The 25,555-nt window shown below is 35.0% G+C and overlaps 1 protein-coding gene across 2 annotated transcripts; it reads left to right on the forward strand.

The window, feature by feature from the left end:
- The first annotated feature begins 6,287 nt into the window (after positions 1 to 6,287).
- Positions 6,288 to 8,784, forward strand: LOC122751971 (SRSF protein kinase 2-like). 2 transcript variants are annotated; one of them, XM_043999228.1, is made up of 2 exons: positions 6,288 to 8,260; positions 8,354 to 8,784. In XM_043999228.1, the coding sequence occupies exons 1-2, from the start codon at positions 6,349 to 6,351 to the stop codon at positions 8,536 to 8,538; spliced, it is 2,097 nt and encodes a 698-aa protein (XP_043855163.1). In that variant the 5' UTR covers positions 6,288 to 6,348; the 3' UTR covers positions 8,539 to 8,784. The 2 variants fall into 2 exon arrangements, with proteins under 2 accessions (XP_043855163.1, XP_043855162.1); XM_043999227.1 differs by having other exon boundaries at positions 6,288 to 8,784.
- Positions 8,785 to 25,555: the final 16,771 nt, after the last annotated feature.

The raw sequence follows: 25,555 nt of genomic DNA on the forward strand, positions 1-25,555 counted from the left end.
CATTCTTTGCTGTATAATTCTCAGATTATAATTATTCAAAAGTTCTTCATTCTGAAGGCTTTGAAATATGAAACGATGTTTCCTGTTCATCATATACAGTGTCTAAAAATACCACTCAATGCCCTATAACATTTCATCAAAATGTTGAAAGACTGGGAGATAGAAGGTTTATTTCCTTATGCTATAGATATACTCCTTGCAAATTGAAAATATTAAATTCTATATTTGAAATATTATCAATTGAGAAATATTTAGTTGTCTTATATGAGGATTGTTCAATTTACAAAAGTATTATTTTAGGATTACTTTAAGAGTTAAGTTCTAAATGGTTTTTAAGATGAAAGTATAAAATAGTTTTCACATAAAAAGCATAAATTTTAAAAGTTAAGATACATTTGAAATAATTTTCTATTAACGTGAATTAATAAGCTAATGACATTCAAAAATTTTAAATATTTTATTTTTGCATTATTTCCCTATTTTTATTCAACTATTATACTTGCAATTATATGTGATATTTTCACTTTTACTTCAATTTACATATTGACCTATTATGCTCAAAACTGAGAGGATGCTAAATAAATTGAAATTAATAAATGGTAATATAAATATTTGATGAATACATGCAACCTTGTGAATAAATACTGGTTTAATTAGTAATGGCAAAAATTGCCAAAGAATACTGAGGGAGGAACAGAAGTGGGCTCACTCTGGTTTTTTAAATTTAGCCGTTGTGGCACATGCATGTGCTGATTCTCAGCCTGGCAGGCAGTTTGGGATTTGGTGAGTTTTATAAAGGAATATAAACTAAGCTTAGATCTAAGATTATTCATTTGTATTTCTACTTTCCTATTTCCCTAATTGGTATCACCTTTTCTTGTCTAATTAATTCCCAAGCAATAAAAACTAATCCCTCACTGATTAAAGCTCAGAGGCTTCTTTTCTTAGTGGTCTGGGAGATAGATAGATAGATAGATAGATAGATAGATAGATAGATAGATAGATAGATAGATAGATAGATAGATATAGATAGATATAGATAGATAGATATGGGAAAAGTTAAAAGGGGGAGTTTAATGCTCGCACAGTTGTCAAGTACACAACTTAACACATATAGCCATCCTTGTGAATTTTAATGTCTTTTTGTCTTGTTATATATTTTAAAAATGAATAGATGAACAATTGTCCAAATAATTCAAATTATATAAACAATATCATACAATGTATAGCTGGATAATCCTGGACCCCAAGTTAACATACACATTTCTACTACTAGCTTTTACAAAAATTAAGGAGATGGCATAGCATTTTTTAGAAGTAATTGAACTTTGTTAATTAATTGAATGATTGATTTGTTAATTAATTTTTTTTGAAGAGCAATGAGGATTAAATGACTTGTCCAGGGTCACACAGCTAGTAAGTGTTGAGTGTCTGGGGCTGGATTGGAACTCAGGTCCTCCTGAATCCAGAGCCAATGTTTTATTCACCTATTAATTATGTGTATTACTGATTTTAAGTCTAAGATTTGCCATTAACTAGTAATATGACAATAAATGAATCACTTCACCTACCTGGGACTCAGTTACTTCATATACAAAATATGGGGCTAGATAATATATACATACATATATGCATGCATACATATATGTGTGTGTATACACACATAATTATAAACATACACACACACAGAAGGGCAGTTAGGTGGGCTAATAGATAGAGTACTGGTCCTGAAATTGGGAAGAACTGAGTTAAAATCTTGACTCAGGCCCTTATTAGTTGTGTGACCCTGGGCAAATCACTTAACCCTGTTTACCTCAGTTTCCTCATCTGTAAAATGAGGTAGAAAGGAAATTGGCAAAGCACTCCACTATCTTGGCCAAGAAAATACCATATGGGATCACAAAGGGTCAGACATGACTGAAAAATAATTCAACAATGACTATACACATGTGTGTATGTGTGTATTCACATAGACACAATGGGCATAAATATGCATATATACATATATAAATGTATATTATAATTATGTAGGGAGACAGATGAAGATCCCAAATGTTTACCTAATTTAGCTCATATACTAGGCCTGTCAGACTCTGCTTTTATAAACCATCCTTTTCTTGGGCAATATATGAATCAATATCAAGCAAGTTGGTCAGTATGATTGTACTATAGATTTCATGGAAGGGAGTAATTTATAAGAAGTTTGGAAAAGGAATATGGGCCTAGGTTGTGAAGAGATCTAAAGGCCAAATGCATACTTTGATCAAATCTTGTTATGCTCAAGTTTTCAATCTGAAGTGCTTAATAAATATTTGTTAAGTATATTTTGATATTTTTAACAGAGTAAAGATACACGTACAAAGAGTATAAAGTTATGAGGGTTAAATGTAGGGGCTACGATCTTTATGTTAATACAGATTTGGAGGCCATTTAATCCACCTGATAATCATAACTTGCCAAGTATTAATATTTTTAAAATATTAAGAGTTCTTTCCCCTTATGTTTTCATCCACCATATGATAACACAAAAGTTGGTTCTATGGCTAGAGTTAAATTAAATAATTCATCTTAGTTATAACCCTTTAGTTGGCTAGAGGTTTGTGTATCACTATTCCATAATTACTCTCATAATTCTCAGCTCAGTTTGTTTCATAGACTGCCCTATTGTTTGGTAAAGGTCAAACAGAGAAGGTTATTACAGCTCCATTGTTAAAATGTACTCACATTCTCCATTTATTCAGAAATTGTTATCTGAAATTTTAAAAAACTGCATAAAGAATGTTGAGTGAATCACTGAGCATCAAAGTCACCTTTAAGGTCATGTCTTATAATTCTTTGATGCATTTTTTTTCATTCCCACTTCAGACTATGCAATGTTTTACAGCAAAGATCAGTTTTTCATAGGTCCTAGTAGAACTAGATTTATATCAAGGCTGGTACAAAATACAGGGTATAATTATAATTTCCTATTTTTTTCATCTTTCTGAGCAGGACAGTGCAAACATCTCTCAAGAATGACAACCCAGTTTCTTATTCCATTACTATGTTTGTATTTTCTCAAATAAGTTTTGAATTGAAGATAGGACATGCTTTAATTTTGCACTATTGTCTAAACAGACTATAAAAAATGATTTGGATTTCTAAATATTTATGACTCCAAATAGTGCAACATACATGTTAGGACTATTTCCATTTGATTTTTAGATTTTTTTTTTTAGATTTTTAATCTAAAAATAAGCTGCAAACTATGGCTACTAACAGATCTCTTCTGCCAAAAAACAAAAGAAAACCAAACAAAAAAACCTTTTAATATTAAAGGAATTTAGCTAAGAGGACTCCTACCACTGATATTATAGCACTTTGAAAACAAAGGCATAACCATACTCCCTTTAAAACATTGTATAATTTGCCCATAAAAAATTGATATACAAATTCACAAGAGATACTTTATATTAGTAAAAAGTAGAATTTTAGAATGCTTTAAGAAAAGGAGACAATGAATTATACAGATCACTCATTTCACTATGTGTTCCTTTTTTTTGTTTTGTTTTTTTGCAGGACAATGAGGGTTAAATGACTTGTCCAGGGTCACACAGCTAGTAAGTGTCAAGTGTCTGAGATTGGATTTGAACTCAGGTCCTCCTGAATCCAAGGCTGGTGCTTTATTCACTGCACTACCTAGTTGCCCTGCCCACACACACACTATATGTTCCTTCATTTTTTTCAGTGTTCCTTTAAAATCAAACCCATAGGGGAGCTAGGTGGCACAGTGGATAAAGCACTGGCCCTGGATTCAGGAGGACCTGAGTTCAAATCCAGCCTCAGACATTTGACACTTACTAGCTGTGTGTGACTCTGGGCAAGTCACTTAACCCTCTTTTCCCTGCAAACAAACAAACAAGTAAATAAGTGAGTGAATGAATGAATAAATAGATGAGCAAGCAAACAACTAAATGAATCAATAAATGAATGAATAAGTGAATGAATGAATAAGTAGGTAGATAAATAGATAAATAAATAGAGATAAATGAATGAATAAAAAATGAATGAATGAATAAATAAATAAATATGTAGGTGAGCAAGTCAATAAATAAATGAAGAAATAAGTACATAAATGAATGAATAAGTAAATTAATGAATGAATGAATAAATAAATAAACAAATGAATAAATAAATAAAATAAGATAAAATAAAATATAACCCATAAATTGTACCTGTTTATAATAAAAACATCCTGAGAAAAGTACAGGTTGAAGAGGCATTTCCTTGGAATGGTGAAGTCTTTCAAATGTTCTTATTTGTGCATTTCATCATTCTAATGATGGCAAACTCTAAAGTTTCTGTGCTTCCAATATGAGATCTATAACAACATAGAAGAGCTTATTTTTATTAGGTACACAGGAAAAGCCAAATACATGAATACTACATATCCATTATGTGTCCATTATAAAGTACATTTAGATGAACAACCTACAAAGTTCATCCATCAGTGCATGTATATATGTATGTATACATGTGCATATGGATGTGTCTATCCATCCATCTAGAATATAGATCTTAGATGAACACTGTATATGGACATAATTAAATCACAAGAAGAAAGCGCACTGAAGTATCTTTAGGAAATTTTAATTTTTTTTAATTACCCCAACTTTTCCTCAACACAAACACCAGTCTTCTTAATAATAATGCTATTTGGCAACAAATTATGAATTGTGGCAATAGCATCCTTAGAAGGATTGAAAGTACTATCACTGAGAAGTCACCAAAGCAGCTCTTGGTGGAAGTGAGCAGCTAAATGTACATAAGAAGTAAGGAACTATGAAGAAGATTCAGGGTAGAGAATGTCATCAAGGAAATGTATAGTTACTGAGGGGGCAGAGCCAAGATGGCAGAGAGAAGCCAGAAAGTTGGCTGAGCTCTCCCGAGTTTTCCTCAAACAAAACAAACAAAACATTAAGGGTGGCACAGTGGATAAAACACCAGCCCTGGATTCAGGAGGACCCAAATTCAAATCCAGCCTCAGATACTTGACACTTACTAGCTGTGTAACTCTGGGCAAGTCACTTAACTCATTACCCTGCCCTCCCCCCAAAATTAAATCAAGCTTCTAAATGGATTCTGAGACAACAGAAACTACAAGAAGACAGAGAGACACTATTATCCAACTTGAGATAATTTAGAAGACTTTAGGAAAAGTCTATCTCACTTTGGCAAAAGGGGACCACAGCTAAGCTCAGCCCTGCACAGCATGGAGGGGGTCTGGTCAAGGCATCAGGAGCTTCTTGGCCACAGCACATCAGGGTCCTGGGCACAGCAAGCCAGTTGTGAGACCCGAATAGCACCAGATGAGAGGGCAAATTGCCAGGACAGGGACAACTAGGCGAAGCCATCCCTGTGCACAGAACAAAATCAGGGTGATGAGGAATCCAAAAGCCACAGAGGCCTTAGAGCAGAAAGCCAATGACCTGGCACCTCTCCCCCAGCAAAAGAAAGTTGCAACAGTGGCCTCTGTGCTCCAGGAGCAGATCTCAAATTTAAAAGTTTAAAAATAGGCTACAATATGAGTAAGAAACAGAAAAGAACCTTTACCATTGACAGCTTCTATGGCAACAGGGAAAACCAAAACACAAACCAAGAGGAGGACAATACTGCCAAATTGCCTACATGTGAAGCCTCAAGGAAGAAGATAAATTGGTCTCAAGACCAAAAAGCCTTCTTGGAAGAGCTCAAAAATACTTTTAAAAATCAAATGAGAGAGGTAGAAGAGAAAAAAGGAAAATAACTGAGAGAAATGAGAGTTACACAAGAAAATTATGAACAAGAGTCAATACTTTAGAAAAGGAAGCACAAAAAATGACTGAAGAAAACAATTCCTTAAAAAATAAAATTGGCCAAATGGAAAAGGAGGTACAAAAATTTACTGAGGAAAATAATGCCTTAAAAATTAAAATTGTCAGGGGGGCAGCTAGGTGGCACAGTGGATAAAGCACCGTCCCTGGATTCAGGAAGACCTGAGTTCAAATTCAGCCTCAGACACTTGACACTTACTAGCTGTGTGACCCTGGGCAAATGCCCCACCAAAAAAAAAAATAAAAAAAAAAACACAAAAAAAATTAAAATTGTGCAGATGGAAGCTAATGACTCCATGAGACACCAAGAAGCCATCAAGCAAAATCAAAAAAATAGAAGAAAATGTGAAATACTTCATTGGGAAAATGACTGACCTGGGCGGTTCCCGCCTCCTCCTGGACTGGCGGAGCGAGTGGAGGAGGCTGCAGCCCCTGGCTCCGGCTCCAGCTCCGGTTTCAGCTCCGGCTCCCCGTCACCGCCCCTTCCCCGAGCGGGATGAGCTCCCGGAAAGTGCTGGCCATTCAGGCCCGAAAGCGGAGGCCGAAGAGAGAGAAACATCTGAAAAAGCCAGAGCCGCAACAAAAAGCTCCCTCTGCACCCCCTCCACCACCACCACCTCCACCACCACCTCTACCAGAACCAGCACCACCAGAACCAGAAGAGGAAATTCTGGGATCTGATGATGAAGAGCAAGAAGACCCTGCAGATTATTGCAAAGGTGGCTACCATCCAGTGAAAATTGGAGACCTTTTCAATGGCCGCTACCATGTTATTAGAAAGCTAGGATGGGGACACTTCTCTACAGTCTGGCTATGCTGGGATATGCAGGGAAAAAGATTTGTGGCAATGAAGGTTGTAAAAAGTGCCCAGCATTATACAGAGACAGCCTTGGATGAAATAAAATTGCTCAAATGTGTTCGTGAAAGTGATCCAAGTGACCCAAACAAAGACATGGTTGTACAGTTAATTGATGACTTCAAAATTTCAGGCATGAATGGAATACATGTTTGTATGGTCTTTGAAGTACTTGGCCATCACCTCCTAAAGTGGATAATCAAATCAAACTATCAAGGTCTTCCCATCCGTTGTGTAAAAAGTATAATTCGACAGGTTCTGCAGGGTTTAGATTATCTACACAGCAAGTGCAAGATTATCCATACTGATATCAAGCCAGAAAACATTTTGATGTGTGTAGATGACGCATATGTCCGTAGGATGGCGGCAGAGGCCACAGAGTGGCAGAAAGCAGGTGCTCCTCCTCCTTCTGGCTCAGCAGTGAGTACTGCTCCACAACAAAAGCCTATAGGAAAAATATCTAAAAACAAAAAGAAAAAACTGAAAAAAAAAAAACAGAAAAGGCAGGCAGAGCTGTTGGAAAAACGCCTTCAGGAAATAGAAGAACTAGAGCAAGAAGCTGAAAGGAAAAAAATAGAAGAAAACATCACTTCAACTATACCCACGAATGATCAGGAAGATGACTACCACCCAGAGGTCAAACTAAAAACAGCAGGATTAGAGGAGGCAGCTGATGAAGAACCTGCCAATGATGATGGTGAAACTGAAGATCAAGAGGAGAAAGAAGACACAGAAAAAGAAAACACAGAAAAAGATGATGATGACGTTGAACAGGAACTTGCCAACACAGACCCTACATGGATAGAATCCCCCAAAACAAATGGCCATATTGAAAATGGTCCGTTCCTATTGGAACAACAAATAGAAGATGAAGAAGATGATGAGGAAGAATGCCCAAATCCAGAGGAATATAATCTTGATGAGGCAAATGCAGAAAGCGATTATACATATAGTAGCTCCTATGAACAATTTAATGGTGATTTGCCAAATGGACGACATAAAATTCCTGAGTCACAGTTTTCAGAGTTTACAGCTTCAATGTTCTCTGGGGCTTTAGAGTCTGTGGCCTGTGGCTCTGCAGTTTCAGATGGATCAGTTCTAACAGAGCGAGAAGAAAACAGTCCATCTCATGACAGGAGCAGAACAGTTTCGGCATCCAGTACTGGGGATTTACCAAAAACAAAAACCCGGGCTACTGACTTGTTGGTGAATCCTCTGGATCCAAGGAATGCAGATAAAATTAGAGTTAAAATTGCTGATCTGGGAAATGCTTGCTGGGTGCACAAGCACTTCACAGAAGATATTCAGACTCGTCAGTATAGATCCATAGAAGTTTTAATAGGAGCTGGCTACAGTACACCTGCTGATATTTGGAGTACGGCATGTATGGCATTTGAACTTGCAACTGGAGATTATTTGTTTGAACCACATTCGGGTGAAGACTATTCCAGAGATGAAGACCATATAGCACACATCATAGAACTTCTAGGCAGTATCCCAAGGCACTTTGCTCTATCTGGAAAATATTCTCGGGAATTCTTCAACCGCAGAGATCACATAGCATTGATCATTGAACTGCTGGGGAAAATCCCTCGAAAATACGCTATGTTGGGGAAATATTCCAAGGAGTTTTTCACCAAAAAAGGAGAACTACGGCATATTACGAAGCTGAAGCCCTGGAGCCTCTTTGATGTGCTTGTGGAGAAATATGGTTGGCCTCATGAAGATGCTGCACAATTTACAGATTTCCTGATCCCAATGTTAGAAATGGTTCCAGAAAAAAGAGCTTCAGCTGGAGAATGCCTTAGGCATCCTTGGTTGAATTCTTAGCAGAATCTCCAAATAGAACATTCTGAGCTAGCAAATATTTCCCAGTACATCGGACCTAAATGGTGACTCTCAAATTCTTTACCAGGATCACAAGTGAGCTGGCTTCACCCTCAGACCTTTATTTTGCTTTGAGGTACTGTTGTTTGACGTTTTGCTTTTTGTGCACTGTGTCCTGGGGAAGGGTAGTCTCTTCAGCTAAGTAGTTTACTGACCCACTTTCTTCTGGAAACACTTAATACCTTGTCTCTAAACTTTGTTTCTTGTGTTGTGTGGCATTCAAACGTCATTTTCTTGAACAAAAAATACTTTCCCCCTCTTTGTGTTTCGGCAGGTTTTGTAACTATTTATGAAGAACTCTTTTAGCTGAGTATTCTATAATTTACACGCTTAAAAAATTATCAAGTTGGAATCAAGAAAGCTATGGCAAGGAAATGTAATTTTATCTGCTGGCAAAGGGATATCATCCTTGTATTATAGTCTATGTAAATGTAACCTGTAAATGTTTCTTTCCATTAAATTTGGGATGGGACTCCAATTTCAGAGTAAAGCTACTAAGTTTTGAGTGATTTGTAGCCTCTAAGTTGCATGTAGCAGACATCAGCTGCTTTGAAGTTATAGACTTCTAACTCCATAGCAATTCTTTTTACATTGGATTTTAAACAAAGCAGCTCTCATTTACAAGATTTCTTTTCCCATTTGGCGCTTTAACAGAAAGCAAGATTTGTTTCTCATTCTAAAACATGGATTACACACTTCCACTCCCATTAGATATTTTGCATCATTTCTTTGAAAAGTGCTTTTAAGGAAAAATAGTAATTTCCCTTATAATGTGACAACATACTACAATGAGGTATTTATTTCTGCCTACAAGCACTTAAGTTGAACTATATGCAGGTTAAATTGAGAAAAGGAAACATTTCTACATGTGCAATGAAAATTATGTTTGAGAGAGTATTCTATGTCTAAAAAGCAAGGGGTATAGTTAGAATTTGCAGTGCAATGGACAGAGAAAAACCCCGAAGTCTCAGAGGTCAGAGATCACGTTCATTCTTCATGTAGCTTTACATGTTTCTAACAACAAATTGCACTAGGTGTTTTTTTGTTTTGTTTTGTTTTGTTTGTTTGTTGGGTTTTTTTTTTTGGTCTTTCCATGAACTCAAGTACAAAGAATATGATTTCCCCTTTGCAAGCTGCAGTTTGCTTTATGCGTGTAGAATCCAGGACACAACCATAGTAGGCAATACCGATTTTAGAATGTTAATATACAGAGGTATTTTGCCTCTTTTAGAAGTCAGTGGGATGAATGTAATTTTTTTCCAGTTTTACACATTAATTATGGTGCCACTTTTTCTTGACTTTGTCCATTTAAATTTATTCACATGCCTTTGCAATAACTAGATTGTGAAAAGATACCCACGTGTTGTAACAATAACCTATTGTTTGAGGTGCTTGCAGTTGTCTAATTAATTAAAGTGTTTGTTTTTTTTTTTCAGGAAAAAAAAAAATGACTGACCTGAAAAATAGATCCAAAATAGATCTAATAGAAAATAAGTCTAAGAATTATTGGACTACCAGAAAGTCATGATCAAAAAAAGAGCCTAGACACCATAGTCCAGGAAATTATCAAGGAGAACTGCCCTGATATAGTACAATCAAAAGATAAAATCATCATTGAAAGAATTGATCATCTCCTGAAAGAGACCCAAAAAGGAGACTCCAAGGAATATTGTAGCCAAACTCCAGAATTATCAGGTTAAGGAGAAAATACTCTAAGCAGCCAAAAAGAAAAAATTTAAATATCATGGAGCCACAGTCAGGAATACACAGGATGTGGCAGCTTCAACATTAAAGGATCAGAAGGCTGGGATTATGGTATTCCAGAAGGCAAAGGAGCTTGGATTGCAACCAAAAATCAACTACCCAGCAAAAATGAGCATTATCTTTCAGGGGAAAAGATGGACATTCAATGAAATAGGGAACTTCCAAGGTTTCCAGAAGAAAAGACCAGAACTGAACAGAAAATCTGATCTTCAAATGCAAGACTCAAGAGAAGTATAAAAAGGTAAATAGGAGGAAAAAAGTTATTCAATAAGGTTAAACTGTTTACATCCCTATGAGGGAAGATAATACTTGTAACTCAAGATCTCTATCTTTATTAGGGTATAATTACTAAATAGATTATGCTGTGATGATACAAAGAAACTTAAGGAGCAGAATAAAAGGAGAATAGGGGGAGGATAGGGAAGAGGAGGTGGAATGGGATTAATTACATCATATGAAAAGGTACAAAAAACTATTACAATAGAGGGAAAGAAGGGAGGGATGAGAATTGTTACAACCTTACTCTTATGATTAAAAAAAAAAAGTTACATGGCAAAAATGAAGAATACCTGAAAGACAGTCTATGTGTTCCTATGGTATCCTTGAGATGTCAGTAGAGAAGGATGAAGTTTTCCAGCACACTGTGGGGCAAAGACCCCCTATAGAGAATGTGGGAATACATAAGTGAGTCAATCAAATAAAAAAGCATTTTATAATTATCTGAAATATACCAGGCACTGTACTTGGTTCTGGAGATAGAGGTGAAAATCAAATAGTGCTTTCTCTCAAGGATTTTACATTCTAATGAAGGAGACAATATGTACATTTATAGGAATATTTAAAGTACATATGTGTGTGTATATATACACATATATATGTATATATTGTCTGTATATGTGTATATAAATATAAAATTAGCTAGATGGCAAAGTGGATAGGATGCTAGAGCTGGATTCAGGAAGACCTGAGTTCTAATCCCGCATCAGACACTTACTACCTGTGTCACCCTAGGTGAGTTGTATATTCACTATCAGTCTCAGTTTTCTCAACTGTAAAATGGAGATAATAATAGCACCTTCTTCCTGGGGTCATGGTGAAAATCAAGTGTTTATAAAGGACTTATCACATTGCCAAGCACATAGTAGGTACTTAATAAGTGCTTGTTTCCTCTTTCTTCCCTTATATATGCAAAACATTTAAAATAGGTAAATTGGAGGAGACAGGATTAGGAGGGAAGAGGAAAAGCCTCATGAGGAAGAAGACATTGACTTAAGTTTTGAAGGAGACCAGGGAGTCCAAGAGGCAGAAAAGATAAATGAGAGCTTTCCAGACAGGAAGAACAGCAAAAACAAAGTCAGAAAATGGCAATTGAATGTTAGTAAGGAACAGAGAATGGATCAATATGACTGTACTATGGAGTGAATGGAAGGGAATAATTTGAAGCAGACTGGAAAGGGAGGCTGGGTCCAGGTCATGAAGAAATCTACATGTCAAAGATGCAGATTTGATTCCCTAAGATTTTTATTCTATAAGTTAATAGGGAAACATTGGAGTAGTAATGCAATTGTAAATGCTACTTTTTAGGAAACTTACTTCAGAGTATGTGTGAAAGATGATTAATGTGAGATACTGGAGTGAGAGTGATCAATTGCAACAGTTCAGGGTTAGAACTAAAGTAGTGTGTATGTGCACATAATGGAAAACAAACGAACATATTTTAGAATGTGGAATGAGTGTGAAGGATTAAAGTTTGTGGGGATCTGAGTAAATGGAAGGACAGGGAAGAATAAAAAATCATTTTGAATAATTGCAGAGATATACACATTCAAGAAATCAAAGACTCGTTTGAGTATATTTTAGTTTGAGCTGGTCCTTTGATAGTGTTATATAAAAATGCTTTTGGGGGGAAGCTAGATGGTGCAATGGATAGAGTACTGGCCCTGAAGTTGGGAGGACCTGATTTGAAATCTCACCTCAGACACTTCCTTACTAGCTGTGGGACCCTGAGAAAATTTACTTAACCCCAATTGCCTTAAACATATGGACCCATCTCCAGGCGTCTTGATATATGTCTTGCCACTGGACTCTGATGGCTCTGGAGGAAAAAGTGAGGCTGGTGTCTTTGTACAGTCCTCTCTCAGTTAAATTTAATTCACTTCAAGTAATGTCATTACCCCAATGTCCTCTGAGAATGAAGGACAAACAAGAACAATAGTAATGATTTTGTATGATGTGAGGATTATACTTCCTGTCGCATTGAACTACAATGTGCAGGTTCTCGAAGTAATGTTGTTGTTGTTGTTGTTGTTTTTTGATATTTCAAACTATGAGAAATGTGATTACTGAAATTATTGTGTGTATTTTTTAAAGTGGACAAGGTACATTTAATACAACAAAGATGGGGTTTTGGGTGTGGTAGAATGGCAGATGTACTATTGTACAACAACTTGATTAAAGAAACACATAAAGTTCAATATCCTTATAAACCAAGTATACCAATTTCATTAACGGGGCACCTAGAACTTTCATGAGCCTATATAGTTTGGATTTTATCAGATTTTACCAGTTGCTATATTTCTACAATTTATAATAAATAACATCTTTCATGTTTCATAGAGAAATTGGCAAAGAACCCTTCACCATCTGTCTCCTTATTTTTTGACCTTACTAGCAGTCTTCAAGGTAACCTAGAATAAATTTGTAAATATGACTTCCTCTTTGTTCTAAGTAAGACATGGTGGAAATAGGCAGGAAATTAACTTCATATATGCCAAAAGTGGCATGTCTTTGATCAGTAACTATATTTGCTTATTCAGAAATTTAGAGGTCAGTTTACAGTTATTTCAAATTTTGATATAAACTCACTTGGCACTGGTTTCATAGCCTGCCTCTGTCTTAGAGTTGTTTTAATTTTTAGTCTGAAATTAAGAACTTTAAAAGGACTCAACAGGGAATGGAGAACAGTACAAAGGTATCTTAACAACACAACTACATGTCTTAATTAAGATTAAGCTCCGGTTACTAATAGATATCATTAACTGAAACATGGATGTATGAGATAAAACATCTTCTCATTGTGGAGAAGTCAATATCACAAAATGAGTGTTTTACCTTGTCTCATTTACATAATATTCTGAGAACATTATTGATTCTATCTAAATCATTCCCTTCAGGAGGATAATGATTAGATTAACATTCTCTAGCAAGAAAAGAACCAATTCTATTTCTTGAGAGTAATAGCATTCTTGCCCACAAAAAAAAATAGTTGATATTTATTTAGTGCTTATAGTATTTATAGTAAGCACTTACACTAACTTCATCTTTTTTTTTTTGGTGAGGCAATTGGGGTTAAGTGACTTGCCTAAGGTCACACAGCTACTAACTTCATCTTAACAATAGTTTTGTGAGGTGGGAAATATATTAATAACACCCTTTAAAAAGATGGAGGTGCTGAGGCTCAGCAAAGTTTTGACATGGCTCAGCTCACATAATAAGTATCAGAACTAGACTTAAAATGTAGTCCTTCACCCTAGTTTCAATGCTCTTTTAAATACACCATAAGTTATCATTAAAAGTATAAAAGAATCACCATGTACAGAAAGTGTATTTTGAAGATGATGTTGAAGAAACAATTTTGCCAAGTCAGAAAAATGCAAAATAACAACAACAACAACGACGATAACATTTCCATGTAGTAGATTACCTGACTATGAGGTAACAACCCATAAGAACACTGGAAGAAAAATCATGAAACTCATGTTCTAGTCCTAGGCCTCTATTGTGGGACCCTAAGAGAAGTCACTTCATTTCCTTTCCTTTGTACTGATTTTTCTGTAGGGGTTGGATATACAGCAAAACATAAAATCAACTCTTGAGTAGTTTCATCTATAGACAATACTTTATAGCACATAACTTGATAAGATCACTAACAATAAAATCTTGGGATTCAATCAGAGGAAGAGGTCTGTTAGTGTTGTCACCTGACTTGCTAATATGGAGAGATTAATCAGTCACTAGATCTAAATGAAACTGATCCTTACTTGAATCAACTTAGATGTGGTACGCAAATATGTGCATACTGATTTACACATTATTAGTTATATACTTGTCATTTATTAAAACACGAAAGACTATACTACCACATTAAGTGATCATTGGAAATAAGACTTCACATCTTAATGCTGTACCTACACACACACACGCACACACACACATATATATATATATATATATTTGTATATGTATATATAGTGTGTGTATGTACATGTATGTATGTATGTATATATACAAATATAGATATGTGAGTATAAATATTTGGAAAAGTATTTCTATCTTGAATTGAATAACTAATTATTGAATTAGGACCAAGGGTTTTCTTATTCAGAAATCAACCAATGTGGGAAATCATAGGCAGAGATTTACCCAGGCCAAGGTCTAATCAGACAGTAAAAGAAATTCTAAATTTGGCTTGATGGATACTCATTGTGTTTGTTAAGACAGGTCTTGGAAAATGTGGGTCCTTCCTTTTGTTAGGTAGGTGATATGAAAATTAGTAAGTCTCTTTGACCAAGACTTGGGTGATCCAAGTTACATACTTTAAGACCCTCGTTGTAAAATAGCACCCCCTCTCATTAAATATTCATTTTTTCATTAATTGTTAATCAATCAGTTTTTATTGCCACCCTGAGGAACACCTGCTCTTCCAAGAGCATATAAGCTGTGAGTCCACTGCCATGAGGAGTCTTTGGTCTGAAAGGCAGCCAAATTTAAAATGCTGACATTATTTTAAAAATTATTAAATTACCCCAAAATAATATCTCAGAATTTAAAAATACCACACACATATATAAATACATGCATTTGTAAATATAGATGGATAGAGAGAGAAATGTTTATATTTCAGAAGAATTAGCTGATGAAGTAACTTCCATAGACATTTTGTCTTTAGATGTAATAAAGAGTTGATTGTTTGCTTTAGGTCATAAAGCAACATAAGTCAGAGAGAGACAGAGACTGATACAGGGAGGGAGGGAGGACGGAAGGGTGGAAGAGTAGTAGGAAGTAATGAAAGAAGGGAAGAAAGCAGAAAGAAAACAGAATGAAAAAAATAAGAAAATTTTGTAGAGGAAAAGGGCTGTTTTGAGATTATGAGATATATTCAAACCCTAGTTCTGCTAATCATTTCTGATATGTCATGTAAATCAATGACCTTCTTTAACCCTCAGTTTTCTCAAATGTAATATGAGGAGAATTAGAAGAGGTAATATCCAATATATTTTCCAGATCTAGGAATAGTGGGAAAAGTATAATTCTGGGAATCTGAAGACCTGTTTCTAAAACTGATTTTTGTATTAAATAGCTAAATGACCTACAGAAAAATATTAAAGGCTTCAGCTTTCTTGTGTGCAAAATGAAGAGATTAAATTAAATAAACTCTAATATTATAAAATTCTATGATGTCTGAATACTGTTTTGGTACCATGAATTGGATGCTAGACTTGATATCAAGAAGACTGGAGTTCCAATCCAACCTCTGAAGAAATCACTGAGAGAAAATAATTTGAATGTTGTGCCATTTGATTATTAATAATACTTTATAATATTTCCTTCTCTGTAAAAAGACTGGCTGAGAAAGAACCTCTCTCCTCCCAAAGAATGTCAGAAGCATTCTAGCTCTGCACAGGGCATATGGCCATAACCACAACCAATTAGGAAATTTGATTTCTGTCTAGGGTATAAATAAAATCCAGCCTAGGTGAGTTCTCTCCCTAGTGGAAAGAACTCCTATCCTTGATTACCTTCATTAGAGTTCAGGGCGACTCAGCTCATAAAGGAGAAAACTAGCTAGAGAGTTCCAAATGGAGATGACTTCCCTTGCCCAGATTCCTGGAGGCTGCTGAGTCTCATGATCAAGCAATATTTTCAGCAGGAGGAGCTAAAGATTTTCTAGACTACCTCCTCATTAGATGTGCACCAGGCAGAGTCCAGATTCACTTTTCAGGGGTATTCCCTATCTGAATGAACACATTTGATTTCAAAGTTTCCCCTAGTGTCTTTGATTACCCAATCACTGACCATTAATTTAGTGATTATTGCCCAGCCTATTTTATAAATTAATTTTTATTACCTGAATCTCTATTTCTGGTACATTTGGGGGAGGGGGGCAGGGGAGCAATGAGGGTTAAATGACCTGCCTAGGGTCACACTAGTAAGTGTCAAATGTCTGAGGCCGAATCTGAACTCAGCTCCTCCTGAATCCAGGACCAGTGCTTTATCCACTGTGCCACCTAGCTGCCCTTCTTCTGGGAATTTTTAATCACAATATCACTTAACCACTCTCAACCTCAGTTTTCTACTGTAAAATAGCACTTAATTCACATAGATTTGGTGGCAATCAATAAGATAATCTATGTGAAATGCTTCGCAACCTTTAAATCATTATATAAATGTTTGCTATTGTATAATGAATTTGCTTAAAGAGATTTGACCAAGTAACTATTTTTTTGCAATAAAATTTTTATTTATAGCTTTGGGTTCCAATTTTTATCCCTCTTTCTCTCCCTCCCCTCTCCCCTCCTTGAGGTGGCAAATGATCAAATATGAGTTATACATGTATGATTATGTCATTCTGTACAAGAAAAAAATGAAAATGAAAAATAGCATGCATTGGTCTGTTCCATCACTTTCAGTTCTATCTTTGGAGGTAGATAGTATCCATACTCCTTTGGGATTATCTTGGATCACTGTATTGTTGAGAATAGTCAACTAGTCATTCACAGTTCTTCATCCAACAATATTACTGTCTCTGTGCACAATGTTTTCTTGGTTCTGCCAAGCAAATTTAGAGTCTCAATTTTTTAAAGTTTAATTAAAACTGAGGGGGACAGCTAGGTGGCACAGTAGACAAAGCACTGACCCCTGGGCAAGTCACTTAACCCTCATTGCCCTGCAAAAACAAACAAACAAACAAAAACCGAATGTCATTATTTCCAAAGCTCAGTTTCAATAATATTTTGTTAAAAGGTCATCACTTAGTTCTATTGTTTATCCAATATGAACTAAGCCTAATTTTTCCAAATAAATACTTAATTAGTATTTATTTTGCTTCTAGTTATTGAATACACAAATAATTTCCACAGGATTCTGAAAACTCTGTAACTTTATTAAAACTTGTGGTGTCAAAAGGATGAATATTTTTAAAGTTCTTTGAGACATGACTCCTATAACTATCTATTCAGCTATAAATGTCATATTGGAAACAAAATAAGAATAAGTCCTGCTAATTCAAGTCATGCACAGAATTAGAAAGTGGATTTTTACCAAAAAAAGATTGACACAAGCTATGGTTGAAATAAAATAGAACTGCCAAGAGTATCTCAGTTCACATCGACATAAAAGCAGAAGTATTTAAAATACCTAAACTTTTCATTTGTATGATGAGAGAGGATAGATTAAAGAGAGGACCAAACAATGATTCAACATTTTAATTTACATATAAAAATGGTGAGTTTAAATTTTAATACTATCCATATAATTAATTCAGAAACCATACATAGGTGTATAAATTAAATGAACCTTTTATAAGTAATAAACCTTGTGAATATGGTAATTTTATTCACTTACTGAAAGACAGCATTTGAAAATTCCACAGAGGATCTTTAAGGTTTACTTTCAGACTGATATTAAATGAGCAAGTCTGATTCATTTCTTTCATACTGACACTTAGGACCAAGTTTTCATAAAGTCTTAGAAAAATTAATCAGAAACAAAGAATTATATTAGATTAGTGGTATATGTTAGAGTTCTTTACTTCTTTTCCAAACTGATAGGAGCTAGGTTCCACCATCACAGCACAAATGACTTCCAGTTATAAGGATAGTTATTCATAGATGTGCTAAGAATAAAGAAATACTACATAACAATGACTCCCATACTTAGATAAACTAAGAGAAAAACATCTGAATTAATAAGTACTTTTTTAAAATTTATAAAAACAGAGTGCTAAAAGGGCTTTGTGTGATCTATTCTAACCCTCTTATTCTGCTTTGTTTTATTTCATTTGGATCAATAATGAAGAAAACTGAGTCAGTGAAACTAAGTGATTTGTCCTTCTAGTTAGCAGTGAAGCCCATACTTTCTTCATGGTCATTCAGTGAGATTTTCAAAATGTCATCCAGACATATGTTTCTTGTTTTTGTTCATTGGATCTCAAATTTGGAAGGAACTTCATCTTAGGTACATGGTGTAATCATTATCTGAACATGAACGCCTTCTACAACATTATTAAACATCCATTTGCTTATAGGCCTCTAGTAAGAAAGAACCTATAAGATCTTGAGGCAATTCATTCTACCTTTGCATAGCTACTCAGATTTTCATTGTATCAGATCTAGATTCCCTTCTCTGAAATTACCTAACAATGGGCTACTTCTGCTCTTTGCAGCCATATGGTACAAATCATATCAAACTTCAAATCATTAAAGACACCTATCACATAGCCCTTAATTTTTTTCTTTAGACCCTTGTTTCTTAACTGTGGGTTATGACCCCATATGAGTAACAGTAACATGTTATGTATACCTTTTTTACATATCTATATAGATACCTTGGTCACATAAAATTCTCACAGATGAAAAAGAGTTGCAAGTGGAAAATTATTAAGAATCCCTGCTTTATATCATAAAAAAGGGAAAAGGACCCAAATGTACAAAAATATTTGTGGCTGCTCTTTTTGTGGTGGCAAGGAATTGGAAATTGAGGGGCTGCCCATAAATTGTGGAATGGCTGAACAAGTTGTGGTATATGAATACAGTGGAATTCTATTGTGCTATAAGAAACAATGAGCAGGAGGAGTTCAGAGAAACCTGGAAGGACTTGCATGAACTGATGATGAGTGAGATGAGCAGAACTGGAAAAACATTGTACACGGTATCATCAACATTATGTGTTGATCAACTGTGATAGACTAGATTCTTCTCACCAATACAACGGTACAAGAAAGTTCCGGGGCAGCTAGGTGGTACAGTAGATAGAGCACCAGCCTGGATAAAGGAGGACCTGAGTTCAAATCCAGCCTCAGACACTTAACACTTACTAGCTGTGTGACCCTAGGCATGTCACTTAACCCCAATTGCCCCCCCCCCCAAAAAAAAGGTTCCAAAGGACTCATGATGGAAAAGGTTCTCCAAATCCAGAAAAAAAAAAAGAACTGTGGAAAATGGATGCTGATTGAACCATACTATTTCTTTTGTTTTGGGTGCTGTTTTTCTTTTTTGAGGTTTTTCCTTTTTGCTCTGATTCTTCTCTTGTAACATGATTGGTGCAGAAATATGTTTAATGTTATATATATGTGTGTGTGTGTGTGTGTGTGTGTGTATGTGTTTGTGTGTGTGTGTGTGTGTGTATAAAATACCTATATGAGATTGCCTGCTGTCTAGGGGAGTGGGGCAGGGAGGGGAGGGAGAAAAATTTGAAATTGGAAATCTCATAAAAACAAATGTTGAAAACTGTCTCTACATATAACTGGAAAATAATAAAATACTTTTTTTTTTTTAAATGAAGCCCTGCTTTAGACTAAATACTGCTAGTCCATTCAAACCATCTTCATATAGGATAATCTCAAAGAGCCTCTTTATCCTGGTCACACTTTTCTGTACTCTTCTTGCTTATCAATGTCTTTCCTAAAATGTGGTGTTTAGAATTTTACAAAATACTCAAGAAGTGACTATACCAGGGAAGAACACAAAGAATTTCAGTCTTTGGAGTTCTGTTATAAATGTCTAATGTAGCCTAAGATTCCATTATAGGTACTTTTTAAGCTCTTCATTCATCTTGAGACTTTAATCCACCAAAAGACAAAAACAAACTATGATGCAAACTGTTGTCTTAACCATACCGTGTTTTATATAGGTCATTTTTAATCTGAATATTTATACAGTTTATGTTGAAGTCAAAAGTTGAATCTAGGTCTTTCTGGGTCCAAGGCCAGATCTGGCCAGAAGAAATTCAAATAAAGATGAAAAAGTTAAATACAAGGTAATTTGAGAGGAAGGACATTAGTAATTGTGGTAATAGGGAAAATTTTAATTCAGAACAAGGCATTTGAGCTGTTTTTAGAGAAAGAGAACAACTCATTAAAGGTATGGTGTGAGTGAATCTCAGGCAAGAGGGGCAGTCAAAGGAAAAGGAAAGAGATGGGATAATGCTACATGTGTGGAATAGAGGAAAGAACAGATGGGTTGTATTTTTAAAATGTTGGTGTAGGGGAAGTAATGAAAAGAAGACTTGAAAGTTAGATAGGGCCAATGTTATGAAGATTAAAACTGGAAAAGTTTACATTTGATCCTATAGACAATAGGAGGGGAGTTTGTGTAAGGAAATAAAATAGTCAATTCTTCATTCAAGGGAAAATGCTTTGGTACCAAGTGTGTAGAATGAAGTGAAGAGAGGAGAAACTGATATAGGTAGAACAAGTAGAAGACTACTGCAATGGTCTAGGTGAGAGGTGATGATAGGGCAATTGAAGGTGGGTAGTTGTGTGAATAGAGAAAGTTGATTGCTAGAGATGCTAAGGTAGTATGAGTATTATTAACTAACAAGTAAATGAATGTGTGGCTTGAGGAAGAGTGAAGGATCAGGGAGAACACTAACATTACAAAACTAGGAGATTAGCCTAAATAAGAAATAATGTAATTTTGAAGAGAGATTAGCTTTGTGAGTAAGGATATGGGTTGTGTTAGCTTTGTTGAATTTGAGATGATTTTTATATCCAAGAGATTTGTTACACTCTAGTGAATGATGTTTAAGGATTGGGGGAGATAGGTCTTGACCATATTTACAGGTAGTAGGGCAGGAAAAGGAAGGTAGCAAGAGATTAAAGTTTAGAAATTGGAGTGGTGAAGAGATCCTAGATTATTGAGGTTATAATATGCAAATGAACAAAGTATGGAATGGAATCAAGGTCACTGGTAGAAGAGTTGGTCTTGTGAAGGTGGGAAAAGGAGAGGGTGGGAATTACATCAAAGGATGTTCAAATAGAAAAGGAACAGAGGACATTCACATAAAATGTCTGCAATTTTCTCAATAAAATCAAAAGCAAAATACTCAGTTGAGAGAATTTGAGGAAGGGGAGATGTGGGAAATGTGAGGAGAGAAGAGGAAGTTTGGAATATGGCAAATCAATTAGGGAGGAACAAAAAGATTGTCACTGCAGTGAGAGTCAAGCTGAAGCTGAATAACATTTATTTGTATTGTACACAATCAGCATGGTTGTGACTTTTTCCACCACCATTCGGCACCATAGAAATAGAACCAGAGTAGGTAGATGGGGGAAATGTTCCAAGGTTTAGATTCAGCAAGGGATGAGTGTTCAATAGGAAAAAGAGGGGCAAGGAATTCAAGTGGAGAGGGCAATTCATTAATTAAAGGATCAGCATTAAATATAGAGCTCTATAGGTGATGTCAGAATATAATAGTGGCTAGAGAAAATACTGAAGGATAGAAAGATTGGAGATCTTAAAGAATGAAAAAAATTATTTTGGAAAGGTGGGGCATAGGAAGAGATGAAATGTTAGGAGATTATGGTCCAGTACAGGAATTTTTAATTAGTTTTTAATTAGAAAAGTGTTCAGTTATAACTGAAATATACTTTGTGCCCTTCCTTATGTCTGGTTTTGATGGAGTGACAGAGTAGGTTATGGGATTTATGAAGACAAGAGGAAATCTAGGTAATTTGACAGAACATCAAAATTGATATTGAAATCCCCTTGCAGGAGTTACTGAGTAGAGGTAGACAGTAAGGTAGTTGCAGAATATTTTGGAAAGAAGGAATATGACCCGAAGATCAGTATAATTTGTAATTGAATGAAAAATATTATGTTGTGGATTTCAAAGGAGGAGAAGAGGTTGCTAAGTGATTATGATAACTGGAAATCTATAAGTGGCTGTGGAGAACAAGGAACATTCCATCTTCCCCTCCAGTTTGAACCAGAATGTGAAAGGTTGTGAGGGAGGGCACACTATTGGAAAGGAGAGCAGAGAGAAAACAATAACAAAAAACCTCAATAATATATTTAAGTACATCAGAAGACAACTTCTCAAACTACCAGAAGCAGAAGACAAACTAAAAATTTTAGACTCCAAAGACCACAGAGTAAAATAAACCTTAAATTTAACACACACAAAAATAAGGTTGCCAAATTCTAGAGCTTCTAGATTAAAGGAAAAGAATTTCAAATAGATAAGAAGAGCTCAAGAATGAAAGAGCCAATCAGGAGCAAACAAGATCTAATGCACTAATGGAAAGCTTGGAATCCAACAAAACAAAAGGAAAAATAAAAGCATTTATATTAGTGACTCTCTTGGTTCATATTTGATGTTGGGATGAAGTGGGACATCCACAAAAAATAGTTAACAAAAGAGGTCTATTTTACCACACATAGAAAAAATATGCCACACAGATATGCTGGCACTTATATTTCCATATAGGAACATGTCACTGCTAAGCAGTATAAGATATGGTAACTTACATGGTCTTCAGAAACCCAACAAAACTGAGGGGCTCCAACTGCCTGTGGCCAGGACTCTTCTACAAGTGACCTTGATTCTATTTCTTACTTTTTTCACTAGCATATTAAGTTATAATCTTAGATGACCAGGAAGATGCATCAGAGGAAACAGGGACCAATCAAATCTTAGGGATAGCTTTGTTGCCATTTAAGGAAAACTAATTCTTATTGTAGAAAATAGTCTAATCACAACTAATAATAAGTTGCTTTGCAAAACTAAACATAATCTTATGGGAAGTGAGAAGGGGAAATGGATATTCAATAAAAATCATTACTTCTAAGAATTCCTGTTAAGAAATCAGACATAACCAAAACAGCATACTAGAAAAATCTAGAAAGATAAATAATTTTGAACAACTTTAAAAGGCTAATTTTCAAGCAAATGCTTATATGTTAATGGCTTTGAAGAGACTATTATCCCTAAGAAGCTCATGTTATTTTAGCATAAAGGAGAGACCAAGGAAAGACAAACTGAAATATTGGATTTATGAGAGCATTTTGTCTTTTTTCATTTTAAATAAAGAAAAGGGAAGGGAAAGGAAGCAAAAATATTAGAAAATAGATGTGGAAAAGTAGGTAGGAATTTATACAGATATGAGGTGGAAGAGTAGACTTCTCATGAACTTTACTGTTATTTTAGCTGGTCCAGAGAAGACTGAAAACATAGTAAATATGTAGTAGAAACATTCACTAAAGTAAATAATGAATTGAAAAGGGACAGAGAAAAAAGAATAGGGGTATTTAAAAAAGAGTGTAGAGTTGGGGAAACAAGGAGAGAAAGGCCAAAACCCAATAATCTGGATGTTGGCTAGGTGAAAGGGAGGGGAGAGGATTTCATTCTATCGGTTGATAATACTGATATCATCGTCTTTTCTCCATCATTTTTTTATTTCACAATTTTCTCCCCAGTCAGCCATGAAGTTTATTCATTCACTCATTCCTTTATCTATTTATCTACTGATTTGTTCATTTACTAATTATCTATTCATTTGTTTATCATTTGCTTATGTATTTATCTATTAATTTTCTTATAAATTTAATTTTCATTTATTTTAAATAAAATTTATTTTTAGTATTATCAATGTGAAAAACATAAACAATCTACATTTCCTTAAATGGATATGTATTATGCATGTATATATGTATTTATATATAAATATATCCTGATTTCTTAATATTTCAAATTAATCATGTTATTTACAACATTTTGTAACACTTGTGTGCTCTGGTTTTTTTTAACAATTTTTTGGCATTCTTTTTTCTTCCTTTTTTTGAAAAGAATCATTACCACTATCTAACTCTCTTCCACTACACTATCACTCTCATAAAAAGCTCTACAATAACAAATAATTACTGTCATAAAAAATCAATTGACACATAAGCCATGTCTAAAAATGTACTTCATATTTTGTATTTTATAATTTATCATATCTCTATCAAATGACAGAAAGCAAAATTTAATATAGGTTTCTGGAGTGATAGTTGGTCATTCCATTGGTAATATGTTCTTGTTCAGTCCAGTCATGGTCAACTCTTCTTGAATTGTAATACTAAACAGCAACAAAACATGTGTAATATGCATATGCGTATTAGTATGCTGAATGCCATATAACAGGGAAGGTCATTAGATACACACATACATTAAATGACTTGCTTAGGAATAATTTGAGGAATTGTTAATTTCTAAGTGAAATGTGAGTCACTAAAAGTTAAAAGGCTCTCATTTAAGCCATAGGGAGTAGAAAAAGAGGAAGACCCAGTGGTGGGCCTGAAAAAAAAAAAGTTTTATCAGGGCTGTGGAAACTAGATACAATCAGTTAAGAGATTATTTTGACTAGATGATTCCAGATAGGTCAGAAAGAAATTTACTATATTGGCCCAGAGCTCTGTTAACAGCTATTGCCCTTTCTGGAGTTAGAGAAAAATTATTGTTGTTTGTCTTTCATTGTTATGACTTGCAGTGAATTGGAGTTAAGTGAGGGAAGACTGTGCAAGGTCACCAACCTCTCTCCTCCAGAGTCATCTGGGTCCAGTAGCAAGATATATATCAGGACAACTAGAGATGGCTCCAAATGTTTAAGTCAATTAGAGTTAAGTGTCTTGTCCAGGGTGACACAGGACATGATCAGTTCAATCTATTTATTTTGTATTTTGACTTAGCCCTCTAGAAACTCTTAGGTATACTACATTCATATCCTCAACAAAGCAAAAACTGTAGAATTTTGGGTAGATCCCCTGTGGTAAAATTATAGGAAGACAAAGTTAAGAGTCACCCAAAAGAAACATATACCATCCCCTATTATCTCTATTACTGGTAGGAATATCTACACGAATGAATTTATAAAGGAGTAAAAGGATTGTCATGTAACCATGATGGATAAATGAAGTTAGATAACATAAATTTACAATTTATAAATGGCCTAATCAGCATGAAGTCTTAATTCATTACAAAATCGCTCTTAAAGATAGATAGATATAAGAAGTTGCCTAGAGATGAGGGTTATCAGTTTATCAAAGTTATCAGGAAAAACTTCAGTGGAAGGAATGACTGAAGTGCCTCAGCATAAAGTCAAAATCAGGTATGAAAACACCAAAAAAAAGACTAGACCAGCATTTATAAACTTAAGAAT

Source organism: Dromiciops gliroides, chromosome 3 (assembly GCF_019393635.1).
Source record: "Dromiciops gliroides isolate mDroGli1 chromosome 3, mDroGli1.pri, whole genome shotgun sequence".
NCBI lineage: Eukaryota > Metazoa > Chordata > Mammalia > Microbiotheria > Microbiotheriidae > Dromiciops > Dromiciops gliroides.